The 21,795-nt window shown below is 35.6% G+C and overlaps 1 protein-coding gene across 23 annotated transcripts in view; it reads right to left on the reverse strand.

Annotated features, from left to right (window-relative positions):
* The window catches only part of Lnpk (lunapark, ER junction formation factor), a 68,095-nt gene that overhangs the window by 5,188 nt on the left and 41,112 nt on the right, over nucleotides 1–21,795 (reverse strand). For 8 of the 23 annotated variants that reach the window (NM_001434307.1, NM_001434302.1, NM_001434301.1 and 5 more), the window contains 5 exon segments: nucleotides 21–2,214; nucleotides 9,819–9,989; nucleotides 10,702–10,772; nucleotides 12,108–12,213; nucleotides 17,490–17,687. In NM_001434307.1, the coding sequence (NP_001421236.1) occupies nucleotides 1,976–2,214; nucleotides 9,819–9,989; nucleotides 10,702–10,772; nucleotides 12,108–12,213; nucleotides 17,490–17,687 (785 nt within the window). In that variant the 3' untranslated portion in view covers nucleotides 21–1,975. 23 annotated transcript variants of the gene reach the window in all.

Below are 21,795 nucleotides of genomic sequence, written 5' to 3' on the forward strand. Positions count from 1 at the left end.
TCTCACACACACACACACACACACACACACACACACACACACACACACCACACACACACACACCCCTAGTAAAATTTACAAACAGAAAGGTCACATGAAGCTGGAGAAGTGGCTTAGTGGCTAAGGGCCCTTCCTGCTCTTGTAGCCAAGTTTGATCTGTAATTATCATCTCAAACGACCCAGGTATCTGACCTCCAGATACCTGCAGACACACTGGAGACAGACATTTATGCAAAGGAAACATTTATACTCATAAAATGAAAATAAACACATCTCGTTTTTTAGAAGATTATATTCTAGTTTCAGTTCTCCATCTCTTTAATCTGTCATTGACACATGCATATGACATTAATGCAGAAATTTTCTGTTCAGAGCAACTGAATTGAATGTTCATAGTTTTCTTTCTTATCTACCAAAAAAAGGATCTATGGCCCTTCCATAATAATAGTAATAAATTCTACCATGAAACCTACTATCTATTAATTATCCAGCAAGAAAGCTAGGCACATCATATAAATTATTTTTAACTTCCCAGTACCTATGGAAAACATATTATTCTTTTCACTTTACAGATTAAATTAAATAAATGCAGAGAAGTTTGCCCAAGAGTGCAAAGCTGACATTCAAGTCCAGTTCCACATGCTTGAATTTATGGGCACCAAACTAAAATGCCTCAGAATAGTAACAAACAGGGTTCTTTTATATATGTCAGATGAAGTATTAAATTATAAATATAAACTTTTAAATGATAAGTATATTTAGTTTAAATAAACATTCAATAGCCAAAAGATTAGCCAGATACACTATCGTAACATGTCTCCCCTATGATGTAAATTCACATCAGCTGTTTCAATATAAGACACATAAAGGAAACTAGGACAAATTATCATATTATGTTTAAGAATAGTTACATCAAGAATCTTCCCACCTGATGATTGGTATACATATCTAGTGAGTTTCATTAAATTTAACTGCCTTGTCTTCAAAACTGTATCTATTTCTCTCAAAGTTAGAAACTACCTATGACATAATATGTTTCAAAATCAGAAAAATTTAACTTCTGATTAGAAACACTAAACCTCTTATGTCACCGATTTTGAAAGTCTAAATGAAAAGAAGAACATAATTTGTTATATATTTATCACACAGTGACTTCTCCCTACCAAGACTGTTTTTTCAGATAGCCAAGTTATCCATCAAGACACTATGTGAAGAAGTCTAGAGATTTAACAAAGAAAAGACGCTGCCAGGTCGTCTTTATTTTCCTTAACAAAACATACACACACACACATAAAAGCCATTTATATATCATCATTATATTACAAATATAAATAATACCAAGAATTCAAGTACAGTCAAGTGCAGACGTATTTCCTATTAATATGTAAACATAAACTAACTATATACATCATGTGCCTTTGGCCCAGTTGTAAAATAAAAGACATCAAAGAAATACTGCACTTGACTGTTGAGTTGCGTTCTTATTGAGAATTCGTACCAATGCATATGTAATTAAGGTTACAGCTTTCAGCATCACTTAATGTAAACACCTAAATAGATATTTCCTTCCCACTGGCAAATATCTCCAAAGTTAAAATTTACTGGTGAAGTATTCAAAATCTTAATTATGTTTCAATCCTTAAACACTATGGAAAAAATTATTCCTAGCCAAATTTGTTCCTATGTCAAAACCGGTATTATTTACAGGTTATACGTGTAGACAACAAGTTTCTTTTTAAACTTTAGAATGCACAAAGCATCTATCAGCCATGTCTCTGCACATTAACTGATACCATGTGCTTTTACTTTCAATACCTAATGGTAGGGCTGGGATACACTGAACTTGCAGGGCAATCTCATTATGAATATTAAAAGTATATCTAGAGAGCAAATTTTTCTTGAGTACCACAAAAAAAGCAGTAACTGAGGTCAACGTGACTACAAATATCCAGTTGAAGGCACAGGGAAGTATTTACTACTTTGTCACCACAGAGTCTTCACTCAGTTCAAGATTAGAAACAGAATCAGATCTGAGAACAGGTGACTTGGCTTCATTTGTCGATGTTTCCTCGTTCTCAGTCTCTTCTTGGTTCTCTTCTGACCCCTCTGGACCAGATGTTTCTTCAATCACTTGGTTTGTCTGCTCTGTAACTGGTATTTTGTCATCTTTCTGCTCAGTACTATTATCAAGATCATCTTGTTCTTCTAAAGAGTCTGAAAAGAGAGAAAGACATAAGACTGCAGGGATATTCAAATGTTGAAGCTGCTAAATGAGATAAGTCAAAGATAAACATGCAAACATACTAAAAACCTTAAGAGTGGTCTAACGTACCTTTTAAATTTTCTATGATAAGTACTTACTTATACTCACTCTGTAACGGCAGCGTACCACTCAGGAATGAATGTGAACTGAATAACTGAGGGAATAAACCCATGCTTTAATACTTTCATACACGATAAGGCTCTAAGGATACATCTACAAGCACAATGTCCAAAACCCAAGGCTTCGACAGGGTGAGATGCTCTTAGTGTACTGATTTGTGAGAACTTGACACAAACTTGAGCCACCTGGGAAGAGAGAACCCAACTAGCTCCCTGAGACTGGCCTGCGTGCCTAGGGCATTTCTTGATTAATGGTTGATGTGTGAGGTCCCAGCTCACTGTGGACAGTACCGCCCTTGGGCAAGTGAACTTGGGTTGTATAAAAAAAAGCAAGTTGAGGAAGTAATGGGGAACCAGTGAGCAGCACTCCTTTGTGGCCTCTACTTCAGTTCCTGCCTCTGACCTCTTGCCTTGAGTTCCTGACCCAACTTCCGTCAACGATGGACTGTGACCAGGGAGTCAGAGTTGTAAGAAGAAATAAACCCTTTCCTCTATGGTTTGGGTGTTTTGTCACAGCAAGAGAAAAACCTAACAAGAACAAGAGTTGAGAAAAAAATGAACATACAATCACCCAGGTTACTGAACAGAAAATCACTTTTCTTACACCTAAGCAAAACTGTAAGCAATGTATAAATGTATACTTTTGTGTGTATGCATATATGCACTAATACCTATATCTATGCATGTATGTAGTATGTATGTATATGTAGGTAGCACTCTCCCAATTCTACATGCATCTCTATTACTCAAGATGAAGGAAATCAAGATCCACATTTGCTATCTGTATGATTATCTCCCTTTATCCCTAAGTGCTCACCATTTAAACTTAGAGATCAGAATATGCTGCATACTTTGTGTGCTAAGACAAAGAAAAGGGTTTCTCTATAAACAGAAAGTCCTTACCTGAAAATCTACTCCCTTTAAATTCTATTTTTGAATTTTAACTTAAATCACTTAATAATTTAATAATAAATTTACTAATTAAACTTTCTTTAATTCTTTAAATTTTAAAAAATGAGACAGAAGAAGTGAGTGATAAAAGCAGCTACTTTGAGTCTCCCATTTTCAAGTCAAAGATAAAACTTAGCTTTAAAGTATTTTTTCGGGGCTGGGGATTTAGCTCAGTGGTAGAGCGCTTACCTAGGAAGCGCAAGGCCCTGGGTTCGGTCCCCAGCTCCGAAAAAAAGAACCAAAAAAAAAAAAAAAAAAGTATTTTTTCATAGTAAATCTAATATTCTTGTGAGCAAAAAAAACAATTAAAGCACATGAGCTCAGGAAGGGCAAATTTTCCTCATAATGTTCTTTATGGATTAACTGTGTGTTACTGATACAAACAAAACAAAACAAACCCTGGGGAAGGCCAGCCTGCTTAAGAAAAGATTCTAGTTAAATGCCTTGTAATATAGTCAAAATCTCACAAAGTAAACAGTTTTGCAAAGAAATTATGCATGTTATGCAATACTGTATAGAAGTATTAGAAATCCATGGTTTTAGCACAATACTTTAATAAACACAAATCTTGTTTTTGACAGAACTTGTAAAATATTTTGTAAGTATTATCTCCTTAAACAGCTATCCTAGTCTCCCCACCTACAGGAGCAGTTACGACTACTTTCTTCTTTTACAGAATAAAAGCCTGAGACTCCACAGTTAGGGGCAGCACATAATGATGTCTTACTGTATGACAATCCAAATAGCTGATCACAAAAAGCAGTGTGGAGCGCTCATAAATCATCCTGTGACACAGAGTATGGGAGCCCTGCCTTGTTATCATACGGAACTTAAATGGCACTGCTGTACTACTTGAAATCATCACAGAAAGGATGAAAAGTAGTAAGCTGCTCAGGTTTAGTTAAATAGGCAGGACAGAGAGGAAAAGAGAAAGGGCAAATAAAACTGAATATAGACAAACCATTTCTGCTATAAAAGCCAACAAGTTCTTCTGCAGGAAATTTACAAACTGCCAAACATTCGTAATACAAGCCTCACAGAACTCAGTCACAGAATTTTAAGAGTCATGGTTTTCTGGCCATGAAGCAATACTTACTTGGCAAGAACTTTGCAATTTGCTTAGTAAGCCTTCTGAAACCAACCTATTAAGTCATATAAAATGGAAAAAAAAATCCTAATAACAGGACACAACTCACAAACAACCACTAGCTAAACTATAAGAGATTGACACAACAGCAAAGGGGTCAAGGTTCAAAGTTTATTATATTAAACTTTATTAACTTCAAAACTTTTCCAAGTAAAAGACAATTTAAAAATTCTATTTGTATAAAAAAGCTAATACAAAAAAATGGAACCATACTACTAGAAATTTCAAACATCTGTAATACATGAACAAAGAAATAATGTGTATATCAATTATTAGAAAATATGAGTTTCCAGTCAAAATTATATTTTAGAAAATATATAAAAAAGTAAAACGTGGTGAAATGATGACTAGGGCTTGAAAATAACTGATATGTCTATCTATTTATAAGGACTTTCTTCCCTTGGGTTCATCTGTAGGAAAATAATCTTGATAAGAACAACACATACATAAACACACACACACACACACACACACACACACACCCTGACACGTGATAACCGATCAGGTGCATAGTATTAACAGATCTAAAACAATTTCACATCTAAACATTAGAGCATTATAATAAGACCATGTGTTAACCATCTACTATCTCAAAATATTTATTTCTATGGGACTAGTTTGATTAGTCTAACAAAAAAAAAAATTGGGGGAATTTGTTGTTGTTTGTTTGTTTTAAATATCACTACAATTTAAAATAGTTTAGAAATATAAAAAAAAAGTTTAAAAGATGTTAGTATTTGACCATAAGATACCAAAAGACTAAGACTCAAAATAGTAACCTGAATGACCTAATTATATATGCAAGAAAAAATAATTCAAATCAGGTTTAGCTTCAAAACAAACAAACAACAGCATACCATAACGTAATAAAACAAAAACAATACATCGCTCTGTTTCATTCCCCACTCCTATCCACTACCCTCCACTCCAGTATTACTGAGAGCAGCATTTTTCCACCTAATAAGAACAATTGGTAATTAACTGTTCAGGCTAAGCCTTAGACAATTTAACTCAAAACTTGTTTCATCTCTAAACATACACATGCAAAAACATATAAGATCCTTATCTTAGCTCTAGATTTTTCTCCTCGCTCTTAAGAGAATTACAATTTTAGTCTTTAAGTTCACAGGTAGCAAAGATGGCATTTTTCACAAGATTTGTCAATATTTTTAAGGAACAAAGGCATAAATTCCACCTCAATTCATAACAATGACTCAGTTAATAATTCCGCTAAATGATAACCAGTTTTTAAATCTGCGTGTGTGTGTGTGTGCATGTGGGTGTGTGTGTATACTAAAATTCAAAACACAGAGTACTATTTAGCTATTTATCATTGGTTAACAATTCAATTAAACATATAGCTTTATTACATGTCAATGAAATGATTCCCAGTGATATTCTGTTATATTATAGAATCAGTGTCTAGCCCAGTCGTCATCAGAGAAGCTTCGTCCAGTATCTGATGGGAACAGATACAGAGACCACAGCCAGACATTAGGCAGGGCTTGGGGGAACTCTACAGAAAATGGTGAGGAAGGATTGTAAGAGCCAGAGGGGTCAAGGATTCGAGGAGAACGTGGCCCACGAATCAACTCAGTGGGGCTCACAGAGCTCACGCAGACCGAAGCGTTCACGAGTCTCTGTGCAAGGCCCTCTGCCCACACGATGCAGTTGTTTAGCTCGAGGGTCTTGTGGGACTCCTAACAGTGAGAGTGAGGGTGTCTCTGACTTTTTTCCCTGTTCATGAGACCTTTCTCTTCCTGCTGAGTTCCCTCAGCCAGCCTTGATATGAGGGTATATGCCTAGTCTTACTACAACTTGCTATGCTGTGTTCAATCAATATCACTGGAAGGTCTGCTATTTTCTAAAGGGAATCAGAGGAGGAGCAGTGGGTCTGGGGAAAAGGGAGGTGCTGAGAGACTGGGAGGCTGTGATCGTGATGTATTATATGAGAGAAGAATAAATTTTAAAAAGTTTCATTGCAAAGCAATAAATGACCTAAAACTAAACCATTATTCGAAAATGTTTAAAAAATGAGTCAAAAGATAAAATTATATCTATCTAAAACAAACTACAACAATATACTATTCAGAGAATTCAACATAAATAAAGATTGAAGCTTTGATGAGAAGCCTGATACATACACAGGAGCCAATGACATTTTCATTATCAAATAGTATAGTTTCCTAGAGCATAAGAGAAATAATGAAAACAGAATTCTTATTCATCCAAAATAACCTAATAGTAACAGTACTCTGCATATAAGAAAAAGTAGATATCAGATTTCCAGAAAAATTTTATATTATATAAAGTTTATTTAACAATTTTTGCCAGTATTGAATAGAAGCCATGAATTTTCATATTATCCTGTGAATGCAAGCTATTTTTAACTAAAGCAATTACATGAGCTCTAAACAAACACAATTAACTGAGAAATGGAAACAATTTTCAAACATGGTAGCAAATGACAAATCACTAAACTTATGACTTAAGAATGCAGACCTCATCGCTCTGATTACCTCTATGAATAGAATGCTATTCGTTTGAATAGCACAGTACTTTGGAAAGCATTTTATTTATCATCATTATTAACAGTGCTGGGGTGATGCGTGCCTGTAAAAGCCAGAGGCCAACACTGGGGAGCAAGTTCCTCCTTCCCGCCTTTCTGTGGACTCAAGGGATTCAAACTCAGGTCATCAAACTTCCGTGGCAAGTCCTGTTACTGAGTCACGGAGTCATCTTGCTAAGCCCAGTTTTGAGTGGGGAAAAAACCAATCAACCACTTTAATATCAGTTAACAGGGTTAATTTTTACGCATTTATATATTATGTATTATTCACTATCACTCAATCATAAAAGGAAATAAAGATTTTAAAAGCAGGTCCTTTTGGCATACCATACCTAGTACAGATTTAGAAATAAAGCAATTAATGCCCCTCGTTTCTTGTGTTTTTGTTACATTATCAAAGTATCTGTATGTACAATTCTAGAATAAAAAAAAAATTCAAGGATTAACAGTAATTTCTTCTAAGTCGCTGATGAAAACTTGTCAAGATTCCGTATGCTTTTCTAAAACGTGATTCCGAAATTTTAAAAACCTTATCCTATATGCAAATTCTTCTACTATCAGAATCCAGACCAAACTTCAGTGCACAAACATGTAGGACAGAGTGGGAGGAGGAAGCCTCAGCACTAGCTCACCTATAAATGCTTGCTGACATCTGTTGAAATAAAAACTTCAGAAGGAAGCTACCTTTGCAGAGTACCTGTAAATCCAATGACATCATCTGTACAGTTTCTGCTATTAAGAAGCTATTTCAATATGTTTAAAGATACAAAACGAAAACAAAATTTTCTGACCAGTTCTCAATTTTCTACAATGCTGATGAATTTAGAAATCAGAATTTTAATCTCCCAGCTACATTGGCTATTCGCACAAAATAATGACTGAAAACACAGTCTTAATAGCTCAATTTAACTAACTACATGGTGCACCACCAGTGTTTAAAATAAATGCAGCTTCCTTTGTCCACCAGAAATACTTGGCGTTGTTTACAATAGGATCCAGCTTTAGACTGATATTGTGTCGTAGTGTAACAATAGGAGTCTTGGAAGAAAGTTTCTGTCTTCTGAAGAACCAAACAGAAAAAAGATGGCTAGCCACTCTGATGAATCCAAAAGAAGTGTGAAAAAATTACTACTTTAAAAACATCCTTAATGAAACAGAATTTCTGCTTCGGCTTTTAGTATTACGGAGTCATCAGACCCTGCTTCAAGTTTGGTCTTCACCTATTAACATTACCTTACTGGGGTTCACTTTGAGCCAGTTAGACTTCATTCCGGAGATTTCAGATAGAAAATGAGACATCTGAGGTATTGTTCCTCCTAGATTAGATGAGAAGGAAAGGTATAGCTGTATGTTGTTTGCTAACTATCCATCTTGACCTTAGTAGAAGAAATAAAAAATAGGACGCATTATCAAGATTTATATTTTGTTGGCTTTTTTTCCTCTTTGAAAAAAAAAAATCAAACCAAAAATACTATTGGTTTTCAAGCATTAACTTTGGCTTTCATAAGCAAGGTTACTCGTGGAACAGACTTCAGTTTTTCCTCTAGGCATCTTCAGTATAAAATCCTTTATTCTCAGTTCCAAGAGGCCGCAATGCCAAGGCAGATGGTTTGCATGTGTCAGCATGCAGCTCAGAGCATGACTTAAGCAAAAAAGAAAAAGGTTGACACTGTGCTTGGAGTTGATGCTGCAGACTTCCAGATGAAGACGCATTCACTCAGCGGTGGAAGTGCACAGGCTCAGTCACAGCTGTCTGTGCTCGCGTTCACACTGATACTTGTTAGTAAGCCAAAAGCCAAGCCCCAATTCCACACCTACTTTGGGGTCATTCTTCAAAGTTAAAAGAAAAACTTGAATCTCATACTAACCTTGTGATACCTAAAATATTCATTGTTTCACATAATCCAGCTAAAGCAATTTAAATTCTTTTATGAAAATAAATCAAACATATGTAAATGATAAACATATGTAAATGCTATTAAATTTGTGAATTTCCAGTATGTTTTTATATAATAGGCACAGCACCAAAATATTATAGTCTATTTCATAATTTTAGCCATCTTCATAATTTAGAACTGAGTAACAAAAAAATTGAGTGATACTAGTAATAAGATACAGTTAGCAGTTTTCTACTTCACCTTGTCCATTTTTTCATGAAACTTCTTTAAGAATTTTTAAGATAGAGTTGCAAAATGAATTCTAAAATACAAGTTCTGATCATCTTATGTCTGTACCACAAAGTGACTCCTTTATCACAGGCAACGTTAAAGCTCATGGGCCTCTAATAATAAACTGTCCAAATGAAACCCAGTATCACTAACCCAGTTGTCCACAACATGCAAAGATGACTTTCCAACTCCTAACTTTGCTGATTTCTGGCCACTTCTCCCAGTTTGAGTGGTAGACACACATGTACGCTACACACACATATTCTAAATATCTTGTCCTTACAGCAGCTGTTTCAAAATGCTTGAGTTAGGTACATCCAAACGACCCCAGAAAAGCATCACTGGCCACTCTCTCACGCTTCACAAGGGCTCATTCCAATGGCGATGCTTAACCAACTGGTCTAAGCACAGCTGATCCAAACGGGGTCTGCATTTGGAAATTGACACATCATAGCAATCACAAAGGAAGCCATCAGAGCATCAGCGGACATGTGCATGCTTAAGACTCTCATAAATTAATCCACTGTCATCTTTAATAAATACTGTGCTTATATCATAAGGCTACACACATTACCAAAACAAACAGCTAACATATTTATACCTTCAGTGAGCTGGTTTTCTGGTGAGGGCACACTTTCTAGTAACATGGGACCAGTTGAACTTGAGCCTTCTACTGCCTGCCTCTTCTCAAAACTAAACTCTGGAAGCCGTGGGGCTTGAGGTCTTGTTTTTCTTGCAGGATTCAAGAAAAAACAGTAGGCACATCGAAAAGCTGCACAGAAAATTTTTTAAAAGAAAAGAAAAATCAATCGACCAAATTACAAAAATTTATCAGACAACTCACAAGATTACGTTTATAAATAGCCAGACTCAAGTAATAAATTTATAACATGAATTTTTTACCTTATTATATAATAGGTGTTCAAATCAACATTAATTTTAAAGTATATTGCATAATGACTATGAGAATGTAAGTATTAATTTTAAAGTAGAAAAGGTATAAAAGTTAAATAGCGGTATAATAACAAAATTATATAAATAATAATTATTTAAGTACTTGAACTTGTATTTCTAGTCAATAAAATAATTATATATTTTGAAATCCAAAATTGTGTCCAAGATATCATGTGTCAAATTTCTGAAGCATAATTTATCATGTGAGCATTTACTAACAACTGCATGTGAAAATAATTGATGACCTTAACTGTCTTAACTAACCTTAACGCTTAGATCCCACCCCCAATAATTAATTCAGACTCCCTGGAGATAGAAGAACATCTGAGAATAGCTGGCCTAGAGGATGTACAGTACAAGAGAGAGCCTGCGCTGTTCTCTGCTTTGTTTTTAGTATTAAATAAGAAGTCAGTGTAGTTGGTCCATATGTATAGGCAGCACCTAAAATAAAGTGGCATTACATGGGCTTGTTCAAGAATGATAGAGTTCAGAGCAAAATGTTTACACCTAACTATCCACAAAATCCTTACCAATATATTCAAATTCTTCCTTCAAAGCCATACCATTGTGAGAAAAACACTGCTGACATATGAGGGCGTACCTGTATCACAAGGGAAAATAACACTCCAGTTACAAATACAGATAAAAGCTTATAGGAGAGGCCGCTCAGCTGAGCCTTAATAGATGAATGTTACCAAATCATTAGCAATCAGTGTGGAAGGCAGTTTAAGAGTTGGGAGAATAGCTCGGTGATAGGGTGCTTGCTTAGCATGTGCAAAATTCTGAGTTCTTTCACCAGCACCTAATTAATTAAATACTTAAAAAATAAACACAGAGCATAAAGCATTTAAAAGTATACACACACATATGTATTATGTATGCATGTATACATATAGACATCTGTATATACATCCAATTATACATGATATTAAAAATAAACTACGGAATAGCTGAATATGCCCTAAGTTCACAGAAACAAGTTTAGTAGCCGAGGGCTTGAGTGATGGATGGCTCAGCAGTTAAGACCGCAGCACATGCTGCTCTTCAGAGGACTTGAGTGTGATTACAGCACCCACACCAAGCACCTCACAGCCACCTGTAACTACAGCTCCACTGGACTCATGCCTCTGGCTTCTATACGCACCTATATTCATATACATACAATATAAAATATTTTTTTAAAAATTTTTTTCAAGTTCAACAACAGTTTTTTCAATGTTTCATTCCTGGGGATAATGGCTTCCAAATTTGTGATTAGATAAGACTGGAACTGATGGGGCCTTCTTAGAGATTTATAACAAATGTTATAAAAAATTAAAAATGGGGAAAAAAACAAGCCCTAAAGAATCTTGAAAAAAATACATTTAATTCTACATAATCGGGGCCAACAGTTAAATTTTTATATGCTGTGGTTCCTGTGTGTTTCTCGCTTATCAGTAACACTTACATACTGCTCTCACTTTCTGTTCTCTAATCATTATAGAATCATTCATTCTGTTTTCAATAATACACAGCTTATAGAAACATTAAACTATAGTCCCTTTATGAAACTGATACCAGCTAGTAAAGCTGTCGAATGTGTCCTCATGGATTTTTTTGAAAGTCTGCATAATGGCGAATGCCCTGCACATTCATAACTATTGTCCTGGAGTTAGTAAGGACCAAGTAATATAATAACCTGAGAAACATTTGAAAAAAGTAAAAGCTAAATGGTGCAAATTGTTTTCACTACTAGTGCAAGGGTTTCCATCACTACTAACAACAGTGATTCGTATTCATATAAAAACCCACTGCGTATAAATAGTTTGAACAAAATAATTCAATTCTCTAATATAATAGCATAACTAAAAGTACAAACACAAGCCAAACATCACATGCACACATGCAGTGACCAATGTTTTTCATGTTTCTTAACTACCAGCGTAGCAAACATTACCTGTTCTGTGGGCCATCACCAACTAAATATTCAACAATTCTATCCAGAGCACCTCGTTCTCGGGGGAGAACGGGTCTTGCTAAAGGTGGGCCTGGAGGATGAAGGCCTAGCAAATAAATAAAAACACATGAAATTTGTATGTATAAGATATATAAGATTTAATTCAACTTCCAAAAGCAGTCTAAGTATGTTAGAGCATTTAAAAGATTTTAACAAAGCAACGAAATACTCTTATAAATCTCTGTACAGCATTAAGTATTCATTAACACTACCATACCATAAAAATCTACTACATATGTACTACATTGAAACTATCCACATAATTCATTAGGCTATGAGACCATGTTGGGCTCTAACTAAATTAACTAACTAACTAGATTTTAAAATAGCCTGCTCCTGAAAGCCTAGGACACTGATTTGAAGACTTCCACTTTGGACTCAGGTAACAGACCAGGTTTGTCTTCTTAGACTGAGAGAGAAATATATGAAGAATTTAACAACACGCGTGTCAAGCAGTACAGGTTACATCTCACTGACAAACTAAAAGCCAAGACAAGTCCTTGAAGCTGCCCCAGTCTTTTCTTTTGTTGGTTTGTATTGTTTTTGCTGGGTGTTTTCTCCATTAATTTTACATTGATTTCTTTTACATCCCAATCACTGCCCACCCCCCCAGCCTTTTCTTACAATTTGTAAGCAGAGGAACTAGAGCTGTCTCCAAGAGTTGAGAAGACAGCGCTGGAATTCTGGGGAAATCAATGCAGCTGACAGTCATGACAGTGCCAAAGAAGAGGGTTAACATGAAGGGGAAAAACACCTCCAGAGGGATTATGAAAACACTGAGCAGATCACAGATCAGCCCAAGCACCCAAGGAAACTATCTGAGAATAGAAAATTTTCCATCAAAAAATTAAAGGAAACTATTCACAGAATGATTGTCTATTTCCAAGAGTTAAAGAAGAAAAGCTTGAAGAAGAAGAAGAGGAGGGAGGAGGAAGAAGAGGAAGAAGAGGAGGAGGAGGAAGAGGGGAAGAGAAAGAGGAAGAGGAGGGAAGAAAAGGAAGGAGGGAGGAAGAAGAGGGGAAAGAAGCATACCTGTTAAATTTGCAATGTCTGGCATTCAAAAGATACTAGCCATGTAAACAAACAAAAATACAAAATATAATAAAAAATAGAAATTGTTTCAGATATGACTGAATTGGCAGGCAAAAGTACTAAAATACTTATTATATTTATATTCACGCTTGAGACTCTAGTGGAAAGGCTAGGTATATTAAGTAAAGACAGAAAAGAACTAAAATACCAAAACTAAACTTCAAACATAAAGCCTACAATATATAGTTAAAAAAACCAACTGATGGGATAAACAAGCATTTAGACCTTGAAGACACAGCAATAGAAAACATACAAAATAAAACAGAAAAAGACTGAAAACTAAGGGGCAGAGATCAGTAAATTGTAGAACAATATCAAATAGTCAAGTAAACAGTTCTCTGAAGAAAAATAATACATAACTAAGAAATACATATTTTTCCAAATTTGAAAGTTTTAAAACTACATATCAAAGAATCTTAACAAATCCCAAAGACATAGAATTTTGCACCCCACCCTCCCAAAATGAGCAAGCTGCTTAGAAGTAGGCCAAAGGGTACATTACAGAGGAGAGGAAATAAGAGTGGCAGCAGACTGTCATCAGGCACAAGCCCAAGGGAAACTTATCTTTAATATTTTGAAAATGAAACCTCTCAGACTAGAATATATATCCAGCATAAATATCTTTTTAAAATGAAGGCAATGCAAAATGAGGTCTTTTTCCAGATGTTCAAAACTCAAGAATTTATCATTGGTCAAACTACATTACGAAAAAGTCCTTGAGGCCAAAGAAAGTGACAACAGATTAAAAATATAATGATGTGGGCTGCACTGGAGCTTGGTGTCTGTTAGCTCTCCTATTAGCATGGGTGGTTCCTGCAGAGGCACTGGATTTGTTTACAAGGTCCCACACAAAGGCTCACAAGCATCTGTACCTCCAGGCTCTCTAATGCCTTCCTTCTGTCCTCCATGGGAGCTAGGGTCACAAACATAGGCAGAGCTTGGGGGTGAACACCTTTGATCCCAGCACTTGGGAGGCAGAAGCATGTTTAACTCTGGAACTCAGAGCGAGTTCCAAGCCAGTCAAATTTACATAGTGAGACTGTATAACTGATTAAAGAAAAAATAATAGGGATATTTATTATATGTGTAGAAATTAAACGTAAAAATAAAGCAAAAGGGAAATAAAAAGTAGCAGACTAACTGTAAAAAGTGAAAAATATAAAAGTAATATCCCCAATAATATCTGAACATCCAGTAAACTTTTTTAAAAATATTAAATAAATAGCACAAAGGTCAGGAGAGGAAAAACGTTAAGTATATACTGTCAGACCTTTAAAACTGTATGCTAGACGGCCTGCATCACTTGAACAACTGTGGCTGCAGGGCTTACTAAGTAAGCCTCAGTACAACCACTGAAATCACATGCCGAGACAGTGTTAGCAACAATGCGGCAGTAAGAAAAGGTTAAATGTAATCATAAAAACAGTCAATTCAAAGGAAAAGAGAAAATGAGGGACAGGGAAGCACACGCATAGGACAAATGAGTTTACTTCATATGGAACATTTAAACTCACACTCACACACAATCAGGGCATCAGCTCATGTGTTGCAGACAGTCCCATGATGAAACAGTCTGTCTGAATAAAAAGCACTGTTCACTGCATTATATGCTCTCTGTGACTTTTCAAATAAAAACAGGGAAAATAAATAAACTTAAGTAAAAAATTATAGAAAATATATAAATATGCTAACACTAAGTATAGGAAACCATGGATGACTATAAACTTCACAATGACAAAGGCATCAACTTATCAAAAACAAGGGCCCAGCAAGACAGCTCGGGGGACAGAGGTGCTTACCAGCAAACCTGCTGACCGGAACTCAACCTCTGGAACCCACATGGTAGAGAGAACCTATTACCCCAAGTTGTCCTTGAGCCTCCATACACATGCACACACCCATGCATGCCCACACATAAATGAATAATGTGACACTTTTCACTGAAGGACAACATATCAAACACGTAGGTGCATCCTAACAAAGCTTTACACACATAAAACAAAACTAACAAAACTTTAAGAAAACGACAAATATAAAATTATAGTTGATGGTTTTAACAATTTTTTATCAGTAATTCGATTAAATTAAATCTGTAAAAATTAGGAAAAAAGAGAAGACTTGAACACTACTACTACCCGCCTTACCTAGCAGACTTGTATACCTGCTCTGCCCAGCAGGAATAAATACATGTTTATTCGAGTAGACAGAAAGCAGTTACAAAGACATGACATAATGGGTCATAAAACAGGTCTCAATACATTTAATCAGTTCCAAACAGCACAGTACATTTTCTGACTACAGAAGAATTAGAATCAGCAACAGAAAACAGCTTAGAACTCAACAAAACATTTAGGACTAAGTTATATCTAAATAACTCAGTACGCAAAGCAAATCAAAACAGAAATTAGAAAATACTTAGCTAAATAAAAAGTAAATGCATAAAATATATTTTTAAAAATCTATGTACAGCTAACAGAGCACTGAAGCAAACGTTCTATCACTGACCTACATTCCCAGTTAAGACTTCAAGGCATTTACATAACCCTAACTTGCTGGAGTATTTTACTGTTTTACATATTTAAAGTGAACATGTCCACAAAGCAATGTGGGCACATAAAAGACTTTATTACAATATCTTAAGCTTTCTGCAGCCTGGTAATAACTTGGTTAAATAACATGGTAACTTTAAAAATAGTGTATCTTAATACTCATGCTGCATGAGCAACAGTAAACAAACATCAAAAGCAATTATTATAGGGATACTGAGCATTTTTACAGTTTGGCAAACCATCAAGTACCTGCTGGTTATTAATTTTCAAGCATATGGGAGCACTGTGATAATATAAATTAAATTGATTCTCTTGCAAATGGGTTAAGAAAATGAATTATTAACTTTCTCTATGATAAATTATTTAACCCCTTCACATCTTTTGGCAATGTGCAATACAAATAGTTCTTCCACAGAAGCCAATTACAAGCTTAGGCAAAGCAAGCTTTGTTTATACACACATGAAGTTTAAGCTACAGGTGCTTGTACAGCACTATGCTACAATGTGCAGTCCTTACAACTATGTGTGGTTAAGTTGATTGGGAGTTAAAGACTCTTACCAAAGTTCTTACATTAAACAACCAAAACTTGAATTTATAAGTTATGGGTATCTCAAATTAATTTTCAATCCACTTAACTTTCTCAATTTCACACAATATATGACTATTTTTATCATTATACCTAAAAATGAGGCATTATTAAAATCATCTTAAATGCTGTAAAATTTTTATGCATTTCATTTGTAGTCAGTTTTTTAATTTGTAAATCAATAGTTTCCTACTCTTCTATAATCTCAGTTGAGTTTATAAAGGAACATAAGCAAGAATCTACCATAAGTAACATTGTTTTTTTATATTTATATAAATCCTTTAATTACCTACCTGATTTTAGTAGTATCTAGTCTCAAATCATTATAAACTCTAGTTATATAGTAGTAATTAGTCATGAAATATTATAGTACCTGAATTAGAATTAAATACCACAAATATAGCTTATTCTTAGTTAATAACCTGACATTAAATCTGAAATGCACATGAAATAATGACACTGCTAAAGCAGAGAGTGAATTTCCACGACCCCTAATCACACAATAATAAAAACAAAGTATGCTATACCCCTGAATAAAATCTACAGGTCTATACACACCTAACAGAACTTAAAGGAACCCTGTCAGAGAATGCCTCAGTTCCATGACTTAGAAGGAAAAGAACCTACTAGCTCCTATTTACAAAAGTAACATCAGGCAACACAGTGCTTGGATATTTTTCCTGAAATATGGTAATTATCATGTTTTACTGTCTGTATGAGAAATTAGCAAGGAATATAAGTACTTTCTAAAGTGTTCCCCTCTATCCCTACCGTATATAAATCTGGAGCCATTCTAAGAATTGAATATAAAAAGATAATGCTACACTGTAGACTACAGAATGCTACAAAGTTTTATTGCCATTTAAACAAAGAAGCCATAACAGTTAAATGAGCTCAAGAAATAGGTTTTGGTATCACAAGGTGCCAGCTGTAAAGAGTTATAGCTAATTGAATATGGAACTCCTGCTTAATCAGATAACTGCTCTGCTATTTCCAAATGAAATGCCATTTCCATACGGTCTGAAAATGGCCCACTTTATTGGTAACCAGAGAAAACAATATAAACTGTAAATAACATTAAGTGCTCTGTTTACCCATTCCAGGAACTGAAGTAGCAGGGGATCCAAGGCGCCTGGGTAAGGCTGGAGCAACAGTCCTTTCTGGCGGTCCCCCAGGAGCTGAAGCGTCCTTTGATGGCCCAGGAGATACTGGAACTTGTGGAGGAGGACCCTGATTAGAGTTTGCTGGTGCTGGGGAAAGGTTTCTTTGAGCTGCAGTTCGCTGACGAATCTCTGAGAATAATAAACATATTTTAGACTTAATGTCCAATGTACCCTATTAGCCACAACCATAAATGATTTTGACTAAAATTTTGTGGCACTAAGAGACACTACATTTGGCCACTTATAATGTTAACACTACATAACACCAAAAGTAGAGGACTCTTTTTTTATGAACATGTAATTCAACTGTACATTTACACAACAAAATTTGATTTGCCTATCTACTGACATTTTAAAAATAAATTCAATAAAATCACCACTCGATTATTTGTCACATCTTTTTATAATAAGCCTTCCTCTGATAAAAAAAAAAAAAAGGAAAAAACATCAAAATTAGTGAAATTTCAAACAGTTGATTTGCTTCCAAAACTAAAAATAGTACTTTTAATAAGGGACTACATGACATATATTCTGGAATAATAAAATATTCCAAGTAGTCATAAAAATGCCATTAAAAAATTTACTTTACTATTTTGCTACCTATTTCTTCATACTGTGGTTATCTTTTTGTCATATTTATTTGTACTAATACATGCAGAGAAGGAAAACTTCCATTTTGAATATATAGTGCTTTGTCATACTGGAAACTTAGCTTTCAGCTCTAAAAATTACAAAATGCTCTGTAGTAGACTAGTCAAACGTGTTACATTTAAGTTGCTTCCTGGTTTTGTAGTTTTCTTGGATAACAGACGGCTGCACCCCGCCCCCCATATTGTCTATAGCTGCTTTCAAACAGTTACAAAGCTGCAAAAAGGACCATATGGCTCTCAGAGCCATTTACTAACTGGCTACACTGAATATTTCCTGATTGACATACTAGATGACATAAATGAAATTCTAACAGTCCCTTTTACATGTTAGTGGTAAATATCATATAAAGAAACCCTTTATAACTTTAATTCTGCATATCATATTAAACTGTCACGAGCCTAAATCACTTGGTTGAAACTACAGAAATTATATGGTTATTGGCTTAAACAGTAAAAGTGCATGAAACACTTTGGATGTGGATTCTACCTGACAGTTTTTTTAATTTTTCTTTGTTTAGACAGGGTTCATATATCACAGTCTGGCCTCAAGCTCCCTAAGTAACTGAGAATGACCTGGAACTTCTGATCACTCAGAGGCATGGGACATCAGGGCTAGCACTTCACACAGACTAGGCAAATGCTCTACCAGCTGAGCCTAGCCTTAGAGTAAAGTCTTGCCGGAAGGAAGACTTACTATTTTCACTAATAATCAGGCAACAAAATTCACCACCAAGTGGTAGCATTTGCATATTTATTCTGGTTTTAAATTCAAATTTTAAACCAACAGAATCAAACTACTATATTAGAATAAACAAAAGAAAAGAAAGTTTAAATGTAATTATAAAACATTTTATGAAAAGAAGACTATATTTGAACTTTTATCTCTTTTTTATTTCATATGCGTGCCACCTTTACTAAATCAATGACATCTCTTAATTTCACTTCCACATTATGTAGCCTAGGTTACATGGGAGACCCAGGATAAAAAGGAAGATCAAAGGCTGAGGCTATAGTTAAGTAGTGAAACATCTGCCAAGAACGTGCAAAGCCCTGAATTCAATCCCTAACAACAGAAAAATGAAAACTAAAAACTAACGTAAGCAGCCTTAAGCAATCTAGTTTCCACGGTGACTACTTTCCTCAGGGGATGGAAAGATGGCTTAGCAGTTCACACATTTGCTGCCCTTGCAGAGTACTTATGTTCAGTTCCCAGCACCCATATGGTAGCTTGCAACTGTCTGCAACCCCAACTCCACAGGCACCAGGAAGGCATGTAGCACACTTGCACAAAAAAAATGTGTGTGTATATATATGAACATACATATGAACATACATACATACCTACATACATAGGATGAAAATAATTTTAAATTACTTATTTTATATTTAAGTTTTGCCTCTGTGAATGTAGGTCCACTATGTGCAGCACGCCTGGTATCCTCATCAGATCCCCTGGAACTAGAGCTCCAAATGGTTGTGAGCCACCATGTAGGTGCTGGAAACAGAGCCTAGGTCCCCTGTGAGAACGAGCTTCTCACTACTAAGCCATCTCTTCAGACCTTAAACATTGCTTTAAAATAGATATTTGGGAGATGGCGAGATGGTGGTTTAGCCATAGGACCTGGGTTTAAGTTCCAGCACCCATGCTCACTCACATGCTCTGTAACTCCAGTTCCAGGGAATGCTCTCTTCTGACCTCCTTCACAGATAAACATGCAGGTGAAATTAAATAAAATTAAATAAAATAATAAAATACAAATATTAATATATATATTAAATATTTCACAAGTTATTTCTTAGTTTCTTTAGTGAAAATCTAACTGCAAAAAATAAAATCTACATCTATAGCATTCTGTTAATAATTCTTGAGATGTGGGTTGGGGATTTAGCTCAGTGGTAGAGCACTTGCCTAGCAAGCGCAAGGCCCTGGGTTCGGTCCCCAGCTCCGAAAAAAAAAAAAAAAGAAAGAAAAAAATTAATTCTTGAGATGAATATTCTATAATGAAAATAACTGTAACTTTATTTTTTGAAACCTACCTAGGCATTTTCAATAGTGACTTGAATATCAACTCCCAGCTTATGGAAGCTATGGCCTATTCACGGAATTATCTCCTTAGCAGTAAGAGATGAGACTGAGCACACGGTTGCTTGCAGACTCTCATGGAAAGGGTAGCATGTCTACAGCACTACACTACCAGGCACTGTTTACAATACCTCTCAAGAGTCTGGTAGATAATCTGGGTCATCTACTGATGACACATCCTGCCCTCTACCCTCTACTTTCCAAATTTAATCACCATCAAACTACATCAATCCACCCTTGAGTCTCAGTCTCAGTCTCAGTCAGAGTCTCTCTCTCTCTCTCTCTCTCTCTCTCTCTCTCTCTCTCTCTCTCTCTCTCTCTCTCTCTCTCTCTCTCTCTCTCTCTCTCTGTCCCAGTGGTTCTCATCTACCTAATGTGTGACTAACACATTTCCTCATGCTGTGGTAAACCCCAACCATAAAATTATTTTTATTTTGTTACTTTATAACCATAATCTTGCTACTTTGATGAACTGTAATGTAAATATCTTATAAGAAATATATCTAATCTGTGACTCCTGTAAAAGGGTCATTTGACCCCCATATGTTGAGAACCACTGCTCTCTTCTCCATCCTTACATTGCTGAAACTGTTAGTGCATGCCCTCCTCTCATATTTATACTAGATGATTTATAGTCGAAAGTCTCAGCTTTGTTCTCTGTTCCACCCAATCTCCAAGCTTAAAAAGCCATTTTCTTGAGTTAGATCTCATCTTACAGCCATCACAATGGCTAAGAGCAGCAAAACAAATTACAACTCAAGCAAGCAAGGATCTGAAGTAGGAGGAACACTTGTCCACTCCTGGTGAGACTGCAAACTTTACAGCCACTATAAAAAATCAGTGTGGCGAAGTTCCTCAGGAAGATGGGAACCTTAAGATCCAGCTATACCACTTTTGGCATACACAAAATACTCATCCTTCCAGAGACACTTGTTCAACCATGCTCACCGGTCCTCTGTTCATAATAACCAGAGATTGGAAACAACCTAGATGTCCCTCAACAGATGAATAGAGAAAATGTGGTACATTTATAATGTGGAATATTACTCAGCTGTTTTAAAGAATGAAATGATGAAATTCCCAGGTAAATGGGTAGAACTAGAAAAAAATTCTCCTGAGGTAACCCAAGAAAGACAAAACTGTTGAATCAATGATGGCCAAGCTATAATCTGCAGAACCACAGAGGTTAGGTATAGAGTAAGGGACAAAGGGGACAGATTTCTCCTAGGAAAAGGAAATAGAATAGTTATAGATGGATGGGAGACCTAGAACAAGAGGATCAAGTGTGGATGGGGGAGAAAAAGAAAGATGAACAAGGGAGGGAATATGAGGAGAGAAGCTAAAATTAAGGGCCATTATGAAGGTAATCGAAAGGGAATTGGCAAATAATGGAGGGAAAAAGCACCACTGGAAGCTTCTTTGCCAAATGGGTCCTATGGGAACCCCCAAAACCACAGGGTGCTGCCAACACTGTAAATTGTTCCTTACACACTCATGGCAAGGC

Source organism: Rattus norvegicus, chromosome 3, assembly GCF_021556685.1.
Source record: "Rattus norvegicus strain SHRSP/BbbUtx chromosome 3, alternate assembly SHRSP_T2T, whole genome shotgun sequence".
Classification (NCBI taxonomy): domain Eukaryota; kingdom Metazoa; phylum Chordata; class Mammalia; order Rodentia; family Muridae; genus Rattus; species Rattus norvegicus.